The sequence below is a fragment of the Syngnathus floridae genome, chromosome 10 (genome assembly GCF_059516105.1).
Source record: "Syngnathus floridae isolate MCC-2025c chromosome 10, RoL_Sflo_1.0, whole genome shotgun sequence".
Classification (NCBI taxonomy): Eukaryota; Metazoa; Chordata; class Actinopteri; order Syngnathiformes; family Syngnathidae; genus Syngnathus; species Syngnathus floridae.
In genome coordinates, this window is record NC_142422.1 from 10080945 (window position 1) to 10103933 (window position 22989).

At 38.5% G+C, this 22989-nt stretch overlaps 2 protein-coding genes across 5 annotated transcripts in view; both read left to right on the plus strand.

Moving 5' to 3' along the window:
• Window positions 1-9219, plus strand: part of LOC148392310 (myelin basic protein-like) — a 24613-nt gene extending 15394 nt beyond the window's left edge. Inside the window, exon 4 of the mRNA XM_088387303.1 lies at window positions 8817-9219. Within this exon, the coding sequence (XP_088243429.1) occupies window positions 8817-9115 (299 nt within the window). The 3' untranslated portion in view covers window positions 9116-9219. The remainder of the gene's footprint in view (window positions 1-8816) is intronic.
• Window positions 9087-21060, plus strand: mbpb (myelin basic protein b). 4 transcript variants are annotated; one of them, XM_088387305.1, is made up of 7 exons: window positions 9087-9356; window positions 15790-15894; window positions 16010-16036; window positions 16503-16532; window positions 18072-18149; window positions 18238-18253; window positions 19894-21060. In XM_088387305.1, the coding sequence occupies exons 1-6, from the start codon at window positions 9237-9239 to the stop codon at window positions 18238-18240; spliced, it is 363 nt and encodes a 120-aa protein (XP_088243431.1). In that variant the 5' UTR covers window positions 9087-9236; the 3' UTR covers window positions 18241-18253; window positions 19894-21060. The 4 variants fall into 4 exon arrangements, with proteins under 4 accessions (XP_088243431.1, XP_088243430.1, XP_088243433.1 ...); XM_088387304.1 differs by lacking the exon at window positions 18238-18253; XM_088387307.1 differs by lacking the exon at window positions 16503-16532.
• The last annotated feature ends 1929 nt before the right edge of the window (window positions 21061-22989 follow it).

A 22989-nucleotide genomic window follows, 5' to 3' on the forward strand; every position in this document is an offset into this window, starting at 1 on the left:
TGCTATTTGTCATCTGCAGTGTGGTCGCATTCTGCAGATGCAACTAGACGTGTTAACGTGTCAGGGGTTTAATGACTCAATCTTTGACCTTTGGCCAATATTTTTTTTTCCTATTGTCACTCACACTACTGTGTCTTTCTTCTACAGATGTAATGTTTGAATACTGACTTCACTGCAGTGATTCTAGAATTCTAGTTTGCTATTTTTTCTAATGTTAAGATTATATACACATCAAATGGAAAATGAAGACAAGAATCAGAAATCAAAATGTACATTTTTGGTCAGTACAGGAAGTTGATAAATGTATGAAAAAGAAAGTTTCGCAGTCAACTTGTGAGCCAAATGTTGAAAAGGTTTATGACGAGGGGGAAAGCAGATGTTGGAATGTAAATTTTGGTATGTAGTGTTGGTCTTGAAACTATAACATGGTGGTTTTACTGCTGCTTCAGAGAAATACTGTCTTGCTCTTTGATGCCTAACCTCTTTTATATTGGCTGAGAAATGCCCCATTTGCTTCTAATGTTGCAGCAAATATTGTGTGGGCATGTCTGCTAAATGTGCTAAAACAGGGGTATCAAACTAATTTTTTTCGCGGGCCGCATTGTAGTCAGAGCTTCTTTCGGAGGGCCATTATGACTGTCAACCCAAATAAATGTATGAGCACCTCATAATACAGTAAAAGCTACAAAACAAACTGACAAATAACTTGTTTTCAAATCAGACGAGTAAAAACTGGTCAAATATAAAAAAAAAAAAGATATCATTAAAAGTGCAGACAATTTGCAATTCTAGTAATGACACACAAATTTGATGCACGATTTGTCATCGCGGCCCACATAAAATGATGTGGTGGGCCGTATCTGTGCTAAAACCACTCACAGCTCAACTGTCAACTATCGATTAAATACTACTACTATTTCGACTTCTGACACTAACTGCACTAGCCTATCTAAAAATCCTCTTACTCCTCTCAGTCTGCAGCAGAATGCAAGTCATTTATGAGTTAGCAGTGTGTATATGTAGATAACCTAAAGCCACTAATAGTTTAACTATCATCAACAAACTAAACACATCATCCTCACTTTATCAAATAATTTTATCAGATTTTTTTCATTATTGTAAGATAAATGAAGGTCTTATATACATAGTTAGGGAAGGTTGACTCATGTCATGTCATCCATCTATCTGGACAGCTGTTTTAATCACGCACTCAAAATCAGGAACTCAGAAATGGTGAAAAACAGTTTCACAAATTTGTTCTACATACGTAGTTCTGTGTTTTCAAATGTTTTCAGCTATAATCTTCAAACGTGGTATGTATTTAGAAACAAAACGATGACTATTTTTTTGCAAATTGGCCATTGTGCAGTACAGTACTTTATGACAGGTACGTTAGTTCAACTTTATTGGTTCCTATTTTAGCACAGCAGACAGCAGCAGGCGCCATGACTTGCCCCATGATGTTCAGTGTTGGGGGTGCCTCTTTGCTGTACTTCCTGTTTATGCTGCTTTACCACTAAAAGGCAAACACCACCATCAGCTGCATGGCTGTTAAAAGCCCATAATGGCTCCATTACCTGGACCAGTCTAAAGGCGGCATCACTACGCAAAGGAGACCCCCCTCTGTCTGTCTGTCGACTGCTGACCCATGCCGTGTTACCATTTCTCCAATATGGCATGGAGAGCTGAGGTGACCTGAATAGAGGTTAATGCATTGGAAAACAGAAACCCAGCAGCATTGAGGAGAAAAGTACAATGGTCTTTCTTGAACGGTCTGATACAAAGTAATAAAGCAATCAGCTGTAGACCTATTGTTCATGTGCAGAGTAGTGCGCATGTCTTGTTTGGCCCCATTCACTCTAAACTATCTGAAATGGTGTACTATTTCCCTTATCTCTCACCTTTGACTTCTACTCAAAGACTATATGTTGCATGTGCTATTATTTAACAAGTAGCTGATACAATTTTCTTGTATTTAAGAATAATCAGTAAAACATTGCAAAACATAGATATGGGCCTATAATAGACTGAATGTTTTAAAAGTTTACAGTATGAAAATCCATTTTAGATAAGCAATCCATTTTAAATGTGTTATATGCCTTGCCAATTTTAGCAGGTCAATATGGCTAGGAAAAGAAAAGCTGCAGAATGGGAACATACTGCTTTCTGTTAGAAGAGATCCCTTAAATCAATCTTTTCTGCCATGACTCTCACCCTATGTACGGATCAAGGTCCAAAAAGTACATGTGGCTGCTGACGTTAACCTTATCAACATCTTAGAGATCAAGTAGATCAACGATTGTGAGCAAGGCTCACTCATCCAGCAACAGTGACTTCTGAGCTCACAAATGGTCTTTTGGTTGAATGGACGAGAATTTATACAGAAACGCTAAAATCTGTGATTTACGGGATAAACACACTATATCCTGGGGTGCATAATTGTGAGACCGCTACTTTTCCTCGGGTAAAATGCAACAAAAAGACTCTGGTAAGTAAAACGACTGTAGAGTTTAACTCTGAAGGATGGCACTCTGAAATTGCTAAAGTATTTGAAAGCATAATGACTGAACCATCAAATGTTTTGTTCTATTGCAAGAACATGTGGGGTGGGGGTGGAGGGGGTTGTTTTGCAGCTAGTTTTTAGATGACACTTTCTTCAGGAAGTGTTGCACGAGAAATTGTACATTTTTCAAGAAGCCCAAGGTTTTTATGAGCAATGTTTCATTGCATGCATCAAAGTACAGTTTATAAAGTGCACTTTATAAAAGATGATTATCGACAGATGGAAAATGTTAGACACCTCAGATCTAAGTGCTGTGAACTATCGACGAGTATGTGGAAACATTTGACATACAACTACAGAAGTCAAATTATCATCAGGATTTCTTTTTTCCACACACCCTTACATTCACCAAAAACCAAAGGCCTCATTGAGTTTGCATTCAATACTGGCTGCATTTGTATTGTAACACTCAATAAGTGTTTGGGAACTAGGACACCACTTGTTAAAGCTTTGTACGGTACAGTAGGTGGAGTCCTGTCCCGTTTTCACATCATACACCGCTTAAATTGCTCAATAGTCCACTGTCTTTGTTGGCGTATTTTGCCCTTGATAATGCACCACACATTTTTAATGAGATGCAGATCTGGACTGCTGGCAGGCCAGTTTAGTACTCAGACTTTGAAGCCATGCTGTTATAAACACATGTTGTATTTGGCTTGGCATTGTCTTGCTGAAATAAACAGGGATGTCCCTGAAAAAGATGTTGCTGGATGATGCAGAATATTTTGCTCCAAAACCTTTATGTACCTTTTAGCATTCATGTTGCCTTCACAGTTGCACAAGTTATCTATGCCATGGTCAGACCTCATAGAACCACAGCATACTGAATTTTGAGCCCAGAGAAGCAGGTGGCGTTTGGCTTTGCTTGGTCGAGTTTTAAATTGCATCTGAAGATGTAGTGAAGTGTAAAATGTTTTTTTTTTTAAGTTTTCCTAAGCCCATGTGGTAATATCCTTTACACTCGGCTGCTGGTTTTTAATGCAGTACCACTCGAGGGATTGAAAGTCACAGGCATTTAATGTTGGTTTTCTGCCTTGCCACTTATACATGAAGACATTTCTCCATATTCTCTAAACGTTTTGATGTACGTAATTATGGACTCGAGATGATGAAATCCCTAAATGCCTTGCAAGTGCAAATTGTCATCCTAATTGCTCACATGGTTATTCAGCGAACCTCATCGCTTCTTTGCAATTGAGCCTTTCGGGTATGTTCTTTTTATACCCAGTTATGACACTCACCAGTCGAATCTTCCAAACAGGTGAACATAAAACAATGTTTATCAGTTTGAACATCAATTTCTTGTTTTTGTATTTGATTTAATATAGGTTGAGAAAGCTTTGCAAATCATTGTGTTCACTTTTTATTTGTTTAAATTGACAGCCTCACCTCATTGGGATTGGGCTTAGTAATAATGTGAAGTGAAGTTGTGATTCAAACCGCAAACTGTGATGAAAAGTGATCAGGTTCTGATTTTGTGGAGAAGAGCTATTTTAATTGTGTTGCATGGCTGATCATTGAGTTGTTTGCCAACATCCGATGGCTACCCTTATATAGACGTAAAATGGTTCTTGGTTTAACATTGCGTATTGGTTTAATGTAATGATTGTCAAAGTGTTACGCTTGCATTACTGCAGTTGCATTGTTCATAAGTTCTGAAATCCATCATTTTATGGGAGACCCTAAAAAGCAACAAAGTGTAATTGGCAGAGAAAGTGTAGGCTGACAGTTGCAGTACAGTACTAGTTTAATCTTGTTTTGGCAAGATTACGGCTATTCGTTTGTTTCGAAATAAATTGTTGACAGTTCACTCTGTGTCCTAGTACCTTCGTCCAATCTAAGGTGTCCAATCTAACAACTGTGGCGACTGTGGGAGCGTTAGTGAATGTACCTGATGTACTCGGGCTGCCAAATTGGCTGGAGAAAATTTAAGAGACAGCAAACGAACAGGGCAAGCCAGTGAGAAGTCAGAATATTAAGGATATAAAATGTGATTTTATTTGTAGCGGTAGACAGGAAATGACTCATCTGTGATATGCGGTCAAGTGCTGTGCAATAGCTGCATAAAATGATCACATCTCAAATGTATTGGTGTGTTGACGTGTCGAAGTGTGCGTGCATTTGTGTCCTGTTAAGTGTTGCGGTTCAGTATTTCGTCTCTATGGCAGTGTCAGACACAGGTTGACACTTGCCCCATCACTGCCATCATGAAGCCCCGCCTTCCCTCTCAAAGGCTCTGATTGTTAAAGGGAAACATCCATCACTGAAACAGTGGTCTTTGCTTTCACACCATTGTTCACATTCACACATTGCTCTCAGCTCTCTCTCTCGCCTCTGATCTCTTTGCTTCTCTGTCAGATTCTTCGCTTTCACTTGCAAAAGGATGAGCTTTAGTTCATGGAAATTGGCTGCAGTTTTTTTTTTTGCCCCAGATGCATCCTTGATTATGCAGATGCATTCATTTTCCTCTTTCTAGATTACATTGAAACACACCATGTTTCTATGCATTTTGTGTTGTTATCAGGCTAAGTGCACCCTTGTTCTTGTGGCCTCTTGAACTTGTCATCTGGCCTTGACCAGCTGGCAGGACACTCATCCAAATTCTGTGTGTATGTATGTGTGTGTAGTGCATGTTTTTGACTTGAGTCCAAGATGAGGGAATGGTGGGTAGCGAAAATACCAAAACTGACACTTCCCCATTGCACTGATTAAACACGTACATGACTGAATCGTTAAAAAATGCAGTTATGATAATGTCATATTTTGTCAAGTGAAGTGCTTTGGTGTAACCACAAGAATTCATCACCTTAATTTTATAGCAGCACATTACCAAAGATTGGGTATTTATGAAGGTTTTAAATTAGTACAGTAAATTAACATCTCGTCGAGACTTGGGGATATTATGAATTGCCCAGTCATGTTGCCTGTATGAATAGCAAGTGCATTTTTGGGAGCCACATCTGTCATTTGAAATCATTTTCCAAATGGGAGGTCAGATCGTTAGAGGAGCTTTGCTGAGATAGCAGAATGTTCTTGTTGTTACATTATCTGTCTTATCGCTGAACATCTGAACTCTTAAATGCTGCCTGGGCTTTTAGAAACAGTGAAGTGTCTTTTCTTGCATTGTGGGTGCTTCACATCCAGCATGAATGTAGCAACAGAGGGGTTTTCACTGCTGGGTAGGAGTTTTGGCCTCAAGCCACATACTGTAATTCCTTTTTTTTTTGTTATCTGGAATGTTTTCCGTTCCACCATCCCACGATGCTCGGCTTCACATCCTCTTCATACCGAGAAGAGGAGGAAAACTGGTGAGATTTAGGGCCTACTCTCTGCATATTAAAGCATTAAGATCTGGATTTTTCACTTTTTGTTCACCAAACCTTCCAGTTGAACTGATACAAGAAGTGTTAACCAAGACTAAGAGGATGTTAAGTTCAGTCTCATTATAAGATGTATGAAAGCATTTTGTAATTTGACCTAACTCTCAGTGTAAATACAATTGCAGAGTCTTACTAAAAGCAATATTATGCTTATAATTTTTAGCATGCACCTAAAGACTAAACAATAATGATTTGAAAAATCCGCATGCAAAGTTATAGTAATTAACACATTTTTAGCATGCACCAAAAGACTAAACAATAATGATTTGAAAAATCGGCATGCAAAGTTACAGTAAGTAACTAATTAACTAATGTCCCTGTAAAATTAAAATAAATGTCATACATCTAAGTTCAATTTACACAATTTTTAAGGTATATTTTGTACAAGGGTATTTTCTATGGACATTTGTGGTCTGTCCAAGAGGTGTATAACTTTGTCATTACATGCAAATTTCAGCTCATGAATCTTTCCAATATTACTGGAAGGAGCACTCTTTCAAAATACACCTGCTCCCACCAGACGAGTGGATAATTAGCCCTTGGCCTGTTTTGCATGAAGTGCTGCTTCTGCAGTTGTAGTATCCTTACAGTGATAGCTATTCATCAGGTGGAGAGTTGTTGAGTTTGTCTTGAATTATTTGGCTCATAATTTTGGCCACTTTCATGAAAGGTCATTCTGTGCCAACTGGACCAAGGGTCAGTTTGAGTGATGGATTTTCCTGATGGATTTTTTGTGAAATATTCAAATAGATTTAGGATATTATGCAAAATTGTATTGCCCTAGACCAAATATTTTATATTCTATAGCAGTTTAGGTAAAATGTATTAGATCTTTTCACATTATTCTGGCAAAAGTCTCACCAGTTGTTTTTTTCTTCTACCACTTTCTCAAGAGTTGTTGTAGATGGGGAGGGGATAATATACATACACTTTATTATACAGTTTATATTGAAGTCAAATCTTCAAAGAATGATGTCCTTAGTCCTTACCTTTCCTTCGTCTTGTACTGTTGAGTACATTTGTTGACAATACGGTATCTTGTGAAACTTTGTACAGTGTACACACTGTGAAGCACAAAAATGTAATCAAACTTTGTTGATGCCATTGTTTGGCATGGACATGCTCCTCATAAAATATGAAAACTATGGCAGCAAGTCCTTCATTTTTGCTGGAGACTGTAAACATTTTTGACAGAGTTTTTACATCAAAAGATGAATAATGGTGATGTCGCTGGGTTACAGGCTTGTACCAGTCACTGCGAGCAAATAATTTGCGCCGTTTTTATGTATACAACCCATGTTTCCAGGTCATTATCTTTCATGTTGTATTAAACACTGTCACTGAGATCAAGGGAACAATTAAAAAGGGGGTTACTATACTTTATTATAAAACCACTTTCTTACAATCTTGGGTGTGGTGATGTGTGCCATCTGACAGATGAGGATATTCTGTAATATTACTACAATATTGGTAATATTATCAGTCTGCAATCTGTCATCGATGAGGTTAACATAATCTTGCAATGCAGTTCCCGCCCGGTGTAATTACTGTATTTTTGGGACTATAAATCGCAGTTTTTTTCATAGTTTCATACCCGTAAAATAATTCAGCCTGTTGTTGCCCCTGTTCTATTTTTATTTTAAATTGCCATTCAAGATGACATGTCTGTTCTTGGTGTTAGATTTGATAAAAATAAATTTCTATACTCCAGCATGACTTATATATGTCTTTTTTTTTCTTATTTATGCAATTTATGGCTGGTGCAAGTTGTACTCTGGAGCGACTTATAGTCTGGAAAATATGGTACATCACTGTGTGTTTTGGGCACGCTTGCAATTTTTCCCAAAATGCATGGGATAAAAAATAATTTGAAATAATCTGCATGAACTTCTATTAACTCTGAGAACACACATGAAAAGAAAAACATTGATAAACTAACTACATGCTGGAAGATTAAAGTTAAGAATTTAATGAATCCTAATCACATAATCCTAGTGTGAGTAGCGAGCTAAAATGGAGCAGCTTGTGTCAGCAGCCCTGTAGCCTTTAAGTCTCAAATCTGGTAGGTGTCACCATGTTGAAATCCATACTTATAGGAGTTATTTTAGTGACACGAGACCCTTTGTCCCTTTGTAATAACTACGTAGCTCTGACAATGGGCCATTGTTTCAGTCATATTGCATATTGTCTCATGTAGTGCAACACCATTCCTCCACAGTACAGTGTGTATATTGTTTTGTCGGCAGCAATGCACTAGATGTCCCGCAGCGCTCTGCGTTAGAATTATTGAGTAAAATTAAAGTAAAATCACTGTGACTGCCTCCCGATAGGCTAACATATATGTCATTCAAGCCATTCTAGCCTATAGAAAATATGTTGTTGTTTTTAAATGTCATGCGATCGACCAGTAGTAGCTTACTTCGGTGATGCCCCTGACCACGGTTGCCGTAATGCTGAAAGCGATGCGACCTTGTAATTGACTAGTCGTACTAAAACGTACTGAAATATTTGGGCAGAGCGCTGTGTACAACCAGGATGGAACAACAAATTCATCAATTGATCCATATATAAGGTACTCTGCATTATAAGGCGAACTGTGTTTTTTTTTGAGTAAGTTTTTAAGTGCAACTTATAGTGCGGAAAATACGGTACTATTTCCACTGCACTGTATGATAAAGAGAAGGCTGGAAAAACGGGATGAATATTCAAGCAGATGTCAAGGTTCATTCTGGTTCAGATGCTGATGTTTTTGGACCTCTTAACCCAGCAGCAGGAAGGGCGCAGTGTCGTCAAAAGGGCCCATTGTGTTCTTGCAGTGTGCTGTGTGCCATGCAGGCCTCAGCCCATAAGTGACCCTTGTTGTTTCTTTGTAGGAACGGGTGAGACAGATACAAACAAGAACAATGGCTGCATCTCGGAGAAGCCGGCGGTGACTGACTCCACAGGCGCTGAGGGCCCCCGCTCAGCCTGGACCTCGGCCAGCACAGCTGACCCTGACGCTGCGACACCGCGCCCCCATCTGGCCCGCCTCTTCTCCCGAGATGCCCCGGGCCGAGAGGACAACACCTTCAAAGAGCGACCCTCTGAATCGGACGAGCTGCAGACTATCCAGGAGCACAGCGGAGCGGCTTCAGAGTGTGGGTCGGAGAGCCCCGAGCAGGACCTAGACTAAGCTAGCATTTCCTCCCTCCCTCTTCCATCTCACTTCCATCTTCTCGTTGCGCTCTCGTTCCAAAGAGAGACGTAAACCCACACTTTTGACAACTTAACCACTAATTACGACTCTCCCAAGTATGGCATCCGCAAGCAGCGCTGCACAGGCCACCTTTGGGTTAGGCCGCAGGAAGAAGAACCCCACCGTTCTGGATCAGCTTGGAAAATTCTTTGGAGCAGACAAAAAGAAGAAGAGCAAGGTGAGGTGGGATGGATGTGTTTCAGTTTATTCAATCGATTCTCTTCCAGAACTACAATTTTTCTGGCGCTTTAACAAATCGGTACAAAGATAATCCTCCGGACAGGCTTGAGTGTTTCCGTTCAATTTCACAGTCAATTGTTGTCTTTGGGTTGTCAATTTTCGTGAAAATAACTTTGGCTGGGATTGTAATGCTTTTGCTTTTTTATCATCTCAAAGGTTGTGATTTTGAATCATTTAAAGATATCTATATGTTCTAGTGCTTCTGTTTGAATGGTACTAAAATTATCATTTGTATTACTGTTGTACAGGTAATATAATTGAAATACTTTTGTTTATTTAAACTTTTTGTGATTTAAATTCAAGCGCAAACGTATTATTTAGGATGCCCCAAAAAGGACGTGAAAGATTAAACTTTTTGCCAATATTATTAGAAATCTGCAATATTGTATATTTTATCTTTGACCCTTGGTAACATTTAAAGCGGAAGTGAGAACTAATAGTAATGTTGCAGTCCAGTACAAGCAAATCACCAAATTTATTCATTCATTCATTCATCCACCACACCGCTTTTCCTCACAAGGGTCGCAGGCGTGCTGGAGCCTCTACTAGCAGCATCACCAAATTAAGTCGACAGAATTTACTTTTCTTTGAGTTCAGGATGGAATTTAAAAAAAAAACACACAAAATTTGGTGAAATGTTTTTTTTTTTTAATCAAACAGTAATTGTGCTATTCTAAAACGGTTAGATTCAGAAGTAAATGGATAATGGCAGCGTTTGAATGATTTGCCTTTGTGCACCACCACAATGAAACTAAACCAGTCAAAACATAATTGAATTTTAAATGTTCATATTTTTTTTTCTTTATTCAAGAAATTTGCTATTTACTATTTATGAATTACAGTCATTTTATGCAGTTCACCTCCAATTTGGGACTTGTGTGATTCATTTCACAGCAGCACATCAGATAAGGGGGTTCAGGTTAGTTTATCATTTATCATTCTCATTAACTTTTGCCCAACAGTTCTGATGTTTGGGATTTGAATCTCAGTTAGGAGATCGCCCTCCTCCCACGTCAAAAAAAAAAAAAAAAAAAAATTTGGTAAATTGTCCTCAGGTGGTTGTTTGATTTCGTAAAATCCTATCATTTTCCATTCGGGCTGTCCCATTAGGGGTCTCTTTTTCCATAATTACAAACTAATTGAATGAAAAACAGCCACTCACTTATTTTTCATGCGTGGTTGATTTGCCCTCTCATTTCTTTGCTGGTCATAACCATGAAATATTGTACGTACTGAAAACGGTAAACAGAGAATGGAAAGGCATAAATAGTGAGAGAAAAAAAAAAACGTTATCCACATACGTCTGTATCTAACTGTATTGTTGGACATAATTTCAGTCTTGTGTTGTCAGAATCCTATTAACTAAGCTCAGTTGTATTGTTTTGGGGCATATCATTGGGCAAAAAGCAAAAGTATGTTTGGCTTAGTGGTTATGAAACCGCAACTGTGATACACTGAAGCTGAATCCAAAGCAAGCCTCTTGTAGTTTTGCCAGAAAGAGGACGCAGATGTTGGCTCCCTGTAATTTGGCATTGTTCGCTATCACTTTTTGATTAAACACTTTATCAGGGAGAAATTGTGCCACAAACTGTTTTGCATTAAGTTATTTTATTCATTTCTGTTGATCAAACTTTTTTTTTCCTCTATTGATAAAATCATAAGCTTGCCAAGGAACACGTTAACAAAACAAATGGTGGACTTTTTTATTAGGTAAAATTATTTCTGCAGCAATATTCGATCATTTTTTTCTGTGTAAGTTGCTTGTAATAATTTAAAGCATTTACGTTAAAATATATATGTATATAGAAATATAAAACAGTACTATGTTTATGTACACGCCAAGGGTTTGCCTTCATATATTTAATGTTCATGTCTGAAGTATCTAAGATGCAATTGGCCCACCTTTGTTGCCTCAAGCCAAAAGGAACCAGCCCTTTCTGCTGTAGACGCTTTTCATTCACAACAATTCAGCATAAAGATATTTTTATACAGGTATAACTACTGCACAAATACATTAAATCAGACTTAACACCTGTATACATAATATATGACTGTCTAGGTGTTTGCTTGAGTTTTAAATATCCGTGTGTTTAATGACAAATTTTGCAGGTATGAAAATACGTCCAAATTATCTTTTATTTCAACGGGTTTGCAACTTCCGCTTGCTCTATATAGCCACGTTGCGCGCATCCTAAGCTAAGAAAATATGGCCTCTTGTCAGCTGCAGGAAAAGGTTTCATTTTAATGCCAAAATGTGTCCAGTGGAAGAGCCATTTTTCCACATGAATATTAGTGGTTCGAGCAAAAGAGCTGACATTCACATGAAAACGACAAAATGTATTTTAACCCATGTGTCTTGGATGGAGGAGGGAGCAGGAGCATACTCTCCCTTCACATCAGTCGCTTGCCTCAGGTTCATGTCTTTGACCTCCAAGTGTCAACTTTACATTGGATACTTGTACTGTATTTGTTTGCTGTGAACTCTTTGCTGTGACCAGTGAACTGTTCCTAGCCTGATCCCGTTCTCAGCTTTTTGTATTATTGCTTAATTAAAAATCTTTAACACCTTTTGTGTTTTTGTTTTGCTTTGCTGCCCAAATTTCTTCAATGTTGTGCTTCTTCTGTTTTTATAAGAACATTCTAACTTTTTACTTCATGTCCTAACAACTGAACAAAAAATTGCTCTGGTGTTGACAATTTGCAATCGCTCATTTTGTGAAGTTGAAAGTTCAAACGATGCATAACCTGTATAGTTCGTTAGCTAGTTACGTGTCATTTGAAATGTCCATCACATGTAAATAGGTCAAACTTAGATTGGACAGATAAGCTGCTTGGAGCATAAAATCATTTGAGCAAGTAGAAGAATGATTGACAGTCTCTTTCAAATGTGTTATGCTTCAAACGGTGCGCCTGAAGTGAAAGAATAGAATAGATAAGAACGGTATTGTGTTACCCATGAATGAGTTTTGTGAAATGTTATTCATTGCCTCTCGGTGATGAATTCAGTATCATGTATTATGAAGTGATATATGTGACCTTGTGGTGGCTTCCAAACTCAGAGGAGAACTTGTGATCATTAGCCTGCCCTTTCTTCTATGCAACAATATACTAGTATTTGATCTTTAACCTGCATGCTAAATAGATTATAGAATTTTTTAGAATACATTGCGTGATGCACCTCACACAGACTAGTTAATCATTAGTCTAACTTTATTTCAAAAAGATACAAAGTAGAAAATATTAATTTTGGATATGGATATTATGTGATATGGGTATCACAGCTGTCAATCCAAACACGTTTTGGATAGTTTAGTTAACAATAGAACACATCAGCAATTCTCTTTGATTGTAAGATAATTCAGGCTTACATTAAAAAAAAAAAAAAAACTGATGTAATTCAACTTGAATTATGAGTATTTAATGCAGCAGCCATTCTAGTTCCGCTGAAGTCCTGCCACTGTTTGCACAGTGTGACAGACCACAAAGTCAAATGAAGAAGGTATTTTCATAGTTTGGACTTGGGAGATGATCTTGTATTTTAGCAAATTTATAAAATGAACCAGCCTTTAATTAAGGCAGAAGTGTCAAGCTAATTGTTATCATGAGCCACATGTTAGTTGTGGTTTCCCTCAGAGGGCCATCCTTGTGACTATAAAAAAAATTGTTTATGTAAATTGTCTAATAATAATAATGAATTAGATTCATATAATGATTCTTTTTCCCCATCCATCCATTTTCTATACTGTTGTCCCCACGGGGGTCACAGGCGTGCTGGAGCCTATCCCAGCGGTCATCGGGCTAGACACTCAGAGATGATTTACAGATTCATGCACTCAAACATCCACACTCTGGTGGTGGCAAACTACCTAAGGAGCCACGGCTGCTGGATAACTAGCCGGATCATTTGAATCAGGTTTTGCATTATGCAACATTAAAACACTAACACAACAATTTGCACATCTGCAAGATTTTGATCTCAAGGTTGATGCTGTATAAGCTCTTTTTCTATTTTTCGACACAATCGGGCTTGGTGAGAGCCACACAATGTAAGGATTTGAGATTGTAAAAGCTGAACGTGTTGACCATTTGCAGTTGAGTAGATCAAGATGGATAAAACACTCAACACAGAGGTCAATTGGGCTTTTACTGACATTCTTGGGAAGAGGAAACATTGATGTACCTGGCTCTGGTTCTTGCTGCATTTGCTATGGTATGGATTAATATAGAACTTCAGTATCTACTCATTGAGGTGGGAGGAAGTTTCAACTTCATATTATGGGCCCACAAGATTGTTGGCATGCTATCAAAATGATTTGAGTTGAAAATGAATGAGTTCTATACATTTCCAGAATTCTACAAGCTATTCTTTTAAGAAAGCTACATGAAATGGAAAGAGTCATACATCAAAGTCTGAGATATTCTTAGTGTGTTTCTATTCCTCCTTTGATCTCAACAAGTTCCTCTCACATGCAACATTCAGACTGATAGATTTGAGATAAATCAGGTTCAAGTAATAAGAGAACATCATAAAGAGGTCACTGTCAGGGCTTCAACAAGAAGGTAGATGCACTATTCAAAACAAATAGACAATGAAAATGCACATCAAAAGCCTTTTATAAACCATCATAATCTCCAAATTTGTGGTCTGACCTCCCTCCTCTTTGTTCCACACACCACATCTGATTACAAGCATTATCGTTACATTAATGAGGTCAGAGAAAAAAATGGCTCACAAACATAATGCCTGGGTGGAAATGTGTTTATTTTCCCTCCTGTGTCTGCTCCAATAATGATGTTATACAAAATGATCATTTCTACTGTTAATTTCTTACAAAGATCCTTCATTACGTTGTTGTAATTATCGAACTTTGACAGTAATCGTAATAACTAGAGCTGCAGGTAGCGATCAAGCACCCTTGCACCCCAGGCGACATTGGTGTACTGGCACATTGGAATTGGATTTTTTTTTTTTTTAATGAAGTACATCAAATTAAAGACTATTCAATTTGACCTCAATAAGGAGCCCAGAGTGAGGCAAATTCTGAAAGGAAATAGAAAATAGCCGAATTCCTGTTGAATTGAGTCCGTTACATACCTGCATGACTTGAAATTTTTAATAGAGCCTGTCTAAAACTGTACTATGTACTTTAGTGACAACAACAGTGTGGGGAAAAAAGGAAAAACATCTTGGCTGATTTTGAAATAGGCTATTGTGATTTTTCTAGGTCAAGGAGGTCAACTCATTTTGTCGTGGACCACATTGTAGCTATAGTGTCCTTCGGAGGGCCATTGTGACTGTCAACCCATATAAATGTATGATGGCCTTATGGTTAGTATCATAATAGTTTTGAAATGAGAAGCCAGTAAATAATTGCATTTTTTTACATTTATTTTAAAGGAGGGATTGGTAACCGAAATGCTTGCAATGTATTCTATCTCAACATTGTTTAAAATGAAGACAATTTGAAATTAACGTTTGCTTTCATGGGCCACATAAAATGATGTTGTAAGCCAGATCTGGCCCCAGACCTTGATTTTGACACATATGTTTACATATGTGGTTTACATGTGGTTACAGAGTGAATTTTTTGAATTAAGCATCACGTTAACCAACATACGTTTGTTTCTATGGCGACCCAGGACATGAAGGTTAAGGAATTTCTATGTACTTAAGGGATTTCCATGATGTTGTCGTTTCATTTATGATTGATTGACCAGATAAGTAAAACAAGAGAAGTGTGACCACAACTCATTTCTCGACATAGCTTATTATTAGTGTGACATGCAGTTTTGTAAAAGGATTACTAATATAGTGCTTTTTTTTTACTTTGATCTCAATATTCTTTAAATACCAGCCATTTTAGAGCATTTAGACATTTTCAAAACCCACAGGATATTGTATTCAATGATTGTGTAGCCACTGAATCTGCCAATTGACAGAGTAGACTCTCTACCTTCATCAGAAAAAAAAGTGATTCTGTCAGTTACCAATTTTTGATAATCAGCAGCAGAACAAAAGTAGGTTTCACAAAATGCGTCCGTTTATTGGAGTGGATTCACTGTGTTGTTCTCATATCTAAGATGGGGAATCAAAGCCAAGTGGTTTTGCATAGGTGAAGTTGTTTCCAAATTTAAAATTGGAGTAGCATCAGATGAAAAATCAAGTAAAATCCAAACACATTTGTCAAAACTGAACATAGTTACGCATTTATTTTGTACCACCTGTACCTGGTAAAGTGGGAAATGAATATATTGTATCAATATATATATTGAATCAAACGGCTGCAGCTCAAGTCCTTTGTGACTAATGATTAATAAGAAAGATGTGAGCACTTTGTCATTGTTTGTCCAATATTTTTGTCTCTTCTCAGGGTTCTTTCCGTGGTGCCCTCTCTCCCGGCCCCCAGAAAGCGTCTGCCACATCCCCTCGTAAGCGGGGGCCAGAGAACGCCGTTGTCCACTTCTTCCGCACCATTGTGAGTGAAGTGCCGCTCTAATGGCCTCACATGAACTAATCTGAGGAGCCTTTTGTCTCCTTAATGCGCTCTAACTGACCAAACTCTTCGCTTTCTCCCATGAAATCTCTCTCAGGTTTCTCCTGCCCCCCCAAAGTCAAGGGTGAGTTTTCGCAATATGACACACTGATGACTGCATTTACACCAAGTGGATAATATCGATTATGATGTAAAAACGAAAACAGCATTGGCAGAACTTATTCGGGTTTATAGTACCTATGTCAAATTTGAAAGTTTCAAAAATGGACATTAGGCTTCAGGAAAAGCAAAATAGACTTTTTTGATGCAGCAATTAAATCTTAAAGTATTTTAGATAGAGTGAGCCAGATAGTACTGTTGGAGGGGGCTTTCCTTTTTTGTCCGTTATTGTGCGTCTGTTTTAATGTCAGCCACCACTTTTCTCTCCTTTTCCCTAAGCCTTCTCCTGTTGTCTTTTCACATCCACCCTTGTCACCACGCATGACCCTGTGACATTTTCCTTCCCTTCAGACAGACTGGCATTTTCTAACAGTTCCTTCTCCCTTTTACTTCCTATCCTGTCAATGTCTCTTGTCTCTGGGCATGTCCAGTGGAGAGGACTAGCAACCAAGATAGGCCTGGTAGGTGCTTTGACAATGCCAAAAATCACAGTCATGACTCATTTCACCACTGGGGTCAGCCAAGGTTACCCTATCAAGTTTTCACGCCTGATGTAAATTTGTTTTCCTTTAGTCTACATCTACCACTTCAGCCATTCTGCCTCACTGACTGCCTGTCCATTAAGAAAAATATCTTGACCATCTGCACCTTAACGAATGCATGTATGTGCGTGTGTGTATGGTGTGCGCTTCATGTAAATCGTACATAGTTGAGAAGGAATATTCCTTACGATGGATGCGGTACTAAAGGATTGCAATTAAATGTTAATGGGATGCTAACGAGAGAAGTGATGAGTGAGCTGTCGTGCCTAATAAACATGCCAAATAATCTGAGGCTATAATGCACTATCAAAGGTCATGACAGCAACCTCTGCTAAATTTTGCCCTGTCATGGTCACTGACATCAAAATGACTTTATAATGCTACATCACTACATCCTATGGCATTTGCAAAGTCATGACATTATAACATGTCCAGTCTTTTGGATAAACTTGATTCTCAGCATTTACATCCATAACATTGGTGTGGATGCTGATAATGTGGCTTTGTGCAATTACAATTGGAAATCCTTTAATGAGATGAAGAATTTTATTAGGGAGGGTGTTTGTTTTGCTTCTTATACAGCACTGTACTGATTCAATTGTGCTTAGTTCACTTTGGTGAACACAAAACATGTGTCAAGACAACATTGAACAGACTCCTTGTGAGCTGATTAGTATTGTTTTTCTTTCTTTTTCTGTCATGCTGTCAGTGTCAGAGAGCGGTCAACGTATCTATTACCACAAGAAGCTACGTCAAAGATTTTAGCAGTAATTCCACGAAATAGAATGAAAATACCATTTGATACACTTTTTCTTGATTAATCGAAGACTCCAAATTGCCCATAGCTGTGAATGTGGGTGAGAATAGTTGTATGTGTTTTATGTGCTGTATGTGGCGTGTGGTGTATTTCGGAGAAAGACCATCTTTTAATACTACCACATGTTATAAAATACGATGTCTGTGTGGGATGAGCCAGCACCGGAAGTAGGAAGGCCCTGAGCAATCTGATTGGATAGAAAATAATTACCCAACAAAGTACTTGAAACTGCGCAGCCAAGAAATATGCTATGAAATAAAGACTGCGTGAAAAAAAGTTAATACAAATCCATCAAAGTGGTAAATGTAGGACAGTGCTGAGCCAGCAGAGTTTTCTTGAAGGCCTTGACTGCACAGGGTGTAACTTGCCTCTCGCCCAGTAAAATGGATGGATGTCTGACTGTTTCATTGTTTAACACATCACATTGTTCACAATGTCATCTTTTAACTTTAACCTCTCTTTAGTACCAGAAACAAGCTTGACTGATATCCCATGAATGTTGTTTTCTCACCTGCTCTACTGTTCGGAATTTGACAGTATATTCCCATCAGCCGCTGTGCAGAAATTCAGTTGAATGAAAGCTAACAAAACTTCTTCATCCAGATCTCTCATACAGAATCCTTTTATTATCCTTGTTCTAGGGTGACCAGAAGTCTGCTAAAGCCAAGAGGTCCAGTGGAGGAGATGGCAAAGGCTCCCTGACTAGAATCTTCAAAATGGTATGATAAAAGAAAATCTTAATTTCCAAAAACATCTCCTCTTTCTCAAAGTCCAAAATTGTATTTCTATCTTTTGTTTCTACCTCAGTGATAACAACAAAAGTGTGAGTAATTTTATTTACTTGCGTTCAAGGCTGAAAAGCTCAGGAAAAAAATATTAATCTCATCAAATCCACTGCAGTTTTGAGAGCCACGATTGAACATCATGCACAATATACTGTATTATCTGAGCTTTGTGCAAGTGCTTATCTAATCCCGCTGAAGATGCCACTCACTTCTCATGGCAGGGCCCACAAGTATGGGCATTAATATTACATGATTATGTTTTATCATCATGTTGTTTTGGAGAAGCATTTTACACCTTTGCTTTATGTGTAACAACTCTTAGCTGCTAATCCCATTACAACGAGAATAAAACATTGTGTACACATTGTAATCTCAATATGTTTAGAAAGTTGTTACTTCACAAAACTACTTATCAAGAAATGCTTGTTTGGTTAATCAAAAACTAAATCGTTCCAAGGTATGAATATGAATGCAGCTGGTTATTGGTCTAGCAAGTGGCTTGTGACCACTCCAGGTTGTCTCAATGTAAGTCGGCTGGGTTGTGCTGCACATCACCTCGACCCTAATGAGGATGAATGAGATAAAAATATATATATATATTATCATTTTTTATTAAATGGATAAATTTGTGTGTACGTGTGTGAGGGGGTCTATGTGTGAATTAACCGGCCGCTCTCACTATAACTTTGTTGGTTTAGCACATGCTAAAAGTGGAATTCAATTTACCTGAGGGTTGCACCCTCATCTGCAGATGCTAAATTGTTGTAATTAAGATACATCAGTGTAAACACCAATGACAAACTTATATAATATGTCTAATTAGCACTGACTCACTCACGTCACACTATCGATATCTTTTGCGTAGACGAGTTGGAGAAATCATAGCAGGGCTATGACAGTAATTACCTTTTAAATATGTTTGAGTGTATTCCCCCTTTCTATTTATATTCCAGCTTGACTGAAGACTTGTTTTCTTTTCTGAAGAAAGAATGAGTTAATAATGAAGTACGACAGGGCCTTAATTGATGAGGACTTCCTTGCCACTCAAATCATGGATTATCTTTATTTCTTAAGAACTCAACCTTTTTTTTCCATTCATCCATCTTGAATGGTAGTAGTAGTATGGAGTAGGAGGAACAGTACGACTGTGTTAAAAAAGTCATTTGAAACTAATGGAAAAGAATCATGGGCACACACATGCTAGTAAATTCTGATTACACTTGACAGCAGTGGCCTACTACAGTTTTTCTTTTTAGTCAGGAGGTTATCAGAAAAGTTCAAAGATGGGCATCACAAAATATACTACAAGTTTTCCCTTTCAAAACATTCCTCTCTGAGTCTGACACACTGTTATTCGGAGCCAACTGGCCTCCTTGAGCCTGGGCAGGGAGGTTTGGGAGATCACATAGAACCAGATCAAGCCAGTAGGAAAGCTGGTCAAGCACAGCAATTGTCTTCTCGGTGAGGAACTGTTAGATGCTCAGAACAATTTGTCAAGTCACAACTCTCATCTCTTCTCATGCACTGAACAAATCAAATAGTGAGTGATCTTCCTGTGGACGTGCTGTTTGATTGTTTGGCCAATTAAAAGGAGGAAACTGTTAGTTTTTAGATTGGCTTGTCCAGGACCTTTTTCACAAACCTTTCATATCACTCATCACTCTTGTCTGTTGTGCAGGGGAGCCGCAGCTCTTCTCCAGCCAGACGCTGAAGTTCCAACATCCCCTTAGAAGAAGCCAAGAAAAGGAATGAGTCACGCGGGCAAGGAGAGGAGGAAAACAAAACTTCATAACCTTCAAAACTTACCTTTGATAACCACTGATAACACATAATAATGTATCAATCCTGATGGTCTGCCCTGTTCCCTCCCCCCCACACTGGCTGACACAATCTGTTGCCTGCCTATGTCTTTTTGTGAACGTGACCCTGAAGCCACTCTCATGACCCCGACACCTGCCACAGCTGTATATGTGCTTGAGTTCGATTCCACTAAAACAAAAATTGTTGCTGAGAAATGCAGACCTGCATTGTGAGAGGAAAGGCCTCGTTCAAAATCTTAACTTGCCTGTAGTTGCTGCTTTAAGTGTGTTTAAGGACCAGGCCGCACCCTCTCTTTGTCTCGTCACCATATCTGTCATGTCCTTACACTCTCCAGGAACTTGTGATGCAATTAACTACACTTACATTATAGTCAAACCATTTTGGTCCTGATAATTTAATTCCACCTCCCTGTGTCTGCTAAGTGTGATGTCTTCAATGTGACCTACTTGTTTGTCATTTGAATGGTTGTGGTTATTGATTGATATTCTCAACCACTTAAAAGATTTTCTGCAATGAGCACTGAAACAACACATAGATTTGTCTTTTCCAATAACAGATACAATATAACAGCACGTTGCAATTTTCCTCTCCATCCACGTTGCTAGTTTTTAAACATGTAGTTAAAAGTCAGCTTCTTCTTCGTCTCCATTTCTGTCTTCAGCCTCTCTTCTTGCCTGCTCAAACATACTGCTGTTTCCTTTATATGGATTACTGAAACAAACAAAACCACAATTTCAAAAAGGTGCTCCCTCACTAACTAAGTGGTAGTGAAAGATTCCATGGTGCTTCTGTCCGAAACCAAATAATGGCTCATATAAATGCAGACCACCTTTATTCCAGATGAATTAAAATGCAGGTGTGTGCGTGTATGTGTGTGTGCATAAAATATGGCATCAATCTACAATGTGTGTCTGTAAATCTACTTCCAATGCATCTTTTAAATGAATGTAAAGACCCTCCAATTTAATAAATTGAGTAGCCACTTACCTGAAAATAAAAATAAAGAAGCCATATACCTTGAAAACTGTGTGGTGCTTTATGTAAACCTGATTGAAAGCAAAGTGATGTGGTTTTAAAGCTGGGCATACAAACATTTGATTATGTTTTTCCTACCATATGAAAAAAAAAACATGGCTCATTTCTGGCATTGTGCAAACCATGCTCTTTCATAGGTGTATTCTGGTATTATGGTGAGAAGAGCATAGAAAAACACTGAATTGAAGGAGTACTGGAAAGAAATAAGGGAAAAAAAAAAGCATCCATGCTTACTCATTTATTTTCTATATTCATTCTTCTGAAAAGAATCAGCAAACCATTTTCACCTAATAAAAGAGCACCCAGCAACAATACACCACATTGGTCGTATTAGAAAATCACTGCTTTTGAAATCAGGAGTAGATCTAATGACAACCTGCAATGGTTCTCTCTCTCTCTCTCTCTCTCTCTCTCTCTCTCTCTCTCTCTCTCTCTCTCTCTCTCTCTCTCTCTCTCTCTCTCTCTCGGTCTCGGCTCTCATTGTTATGTATTCAGTCATTTCTAACCAAGTATAAAAAGGGGAAGGTTGATTTATGGTTGACAAATTGCTCCATATAACACAGCAACGGTTCTGTGAATACATTGTGAATACCATGTGAAAGTACTACTTTGGCACCTCTCTCTCAGTCCATGGCCAAGGTTAATAACAGCTTCCAGTCAGTAGGATAGTCAGCAGCACATTAGTTTTAACACAACCTTCTATAATTCCAATTCAAACACTGTCTGATCACCTGAATTGTAGCTGAAACACAAAAACACACCAAATAACATCAAGAATTACCTTTGATTGAATGCAGCAAAAATGAGAACTGCTAATGATATTAGTGTGATGGTACCAAGTGGGTGAATCTAAGACATGTGCCATATATCCTGGTTTAAACTAGATTCAGCGTATTGTTTTGTGCACAGTGTGCAGGTAGAACACGTAGAATCCAATCTGGAAGTAGTAGGAGAGATTCGGAGCAAACTATTTTAGAGGCAATGAGGAATGCTGTATTTTTGTTGAAATATTATTTTTCAAACAAGTAGTACTGGATGTGAGCTTGTGAGCTGATCCATAAAACCATATATATTCCAGGTAATTTAAGTGAGGCTTCCATAGTGTAGTGGTCAGTGGACTCTCACCCCAGCGACCCGAGTTCAAATCCCATTGGGGCCTAAAATATTTTATCATAGAAATTATGCAACACAGTTGCTCGTGTGCTGCCCCATATAACCATACACCTCCCTAAAGCTTAGGGCTGGGGTTAGAGCTAGGGCTAGGCTTAGGGGTAGACCTAGGGTTAGGGTTAGAGCTAAGGTTAGAGTTAGAGCTAGGGTTAGGGTTAGAGCTAAGGTTAGAGTTAGAGCTAGGGTTGGATTAGAGCTAGGGTTAGAGCTAGGGTTAGTGTTAGGGTTAGAGCGAGGGTTAGGGTTAGAGCTAGCGTTAGGTTTAGACCTAGGGTTAGGGTCAGAGCTAAGGTTAGGGTTAGGGTTAGAGCTAGGGTTAGAGTTAGGGTTAGGGTTAGGGGTAGAGCTAGGGTTAGCCTTAGGGTCAGGGTTAGGGTTAGAGCTAGGGTTAGGGTTAGAACTAGGGTTAGGGTTAGGGTTAGAGCTAGGGTTAGTGTTAGGTTTAGAGCTAGGGTTAGGGTTAGAGCTAAGGTTAGGGTTAGAGCTAGGGTTAGTGTTAGGGTTAGAGCGAGGGTTAGGGTTAGAAATAGGGTTAGGCTTAGGGTTAGACCTAGGGTTAGGGTTAGGGCTAAGGTTAGGGTTAGGGTTAGAGCTAGGCTTAGAGTTAGAGCTAGGGTTTGGGTTAGAGCTAGGGTTAGGGTTAGCGTTAGAGCTAGGGTTAGGATTAGAGCTAGGGTTAGGATTAGAGCTAGGGTTAGGGTTAGAGCTAGGGTTAGGTTTAGAGCTAGGGTTAGGGTTAGAGCTAGGG

Coding starts and splice junctions, on each gene's coding strand:
- mbpb (XM_088387304.1), top strand. CDS start 9,237: ATGGCATCCGCAAGCAGCGCTGCACAGGCCACCTTTGGGTTAGGCCGC. Junction 16,533..18,071: donor TAGCAACCAAGATAGGCCTG/GTAGGTGCTTTG, acceptor TCCTTGTTCTAG/GGTGACCAGAAGTCTGCTAA. Junction 18,150..19,893: donor TGACTAGAATCTTCAAAATG/GTATGATAAAAG, acceptor TCTGTTGTGCAG/GGGAGCCGCAGCTCTTCTCC.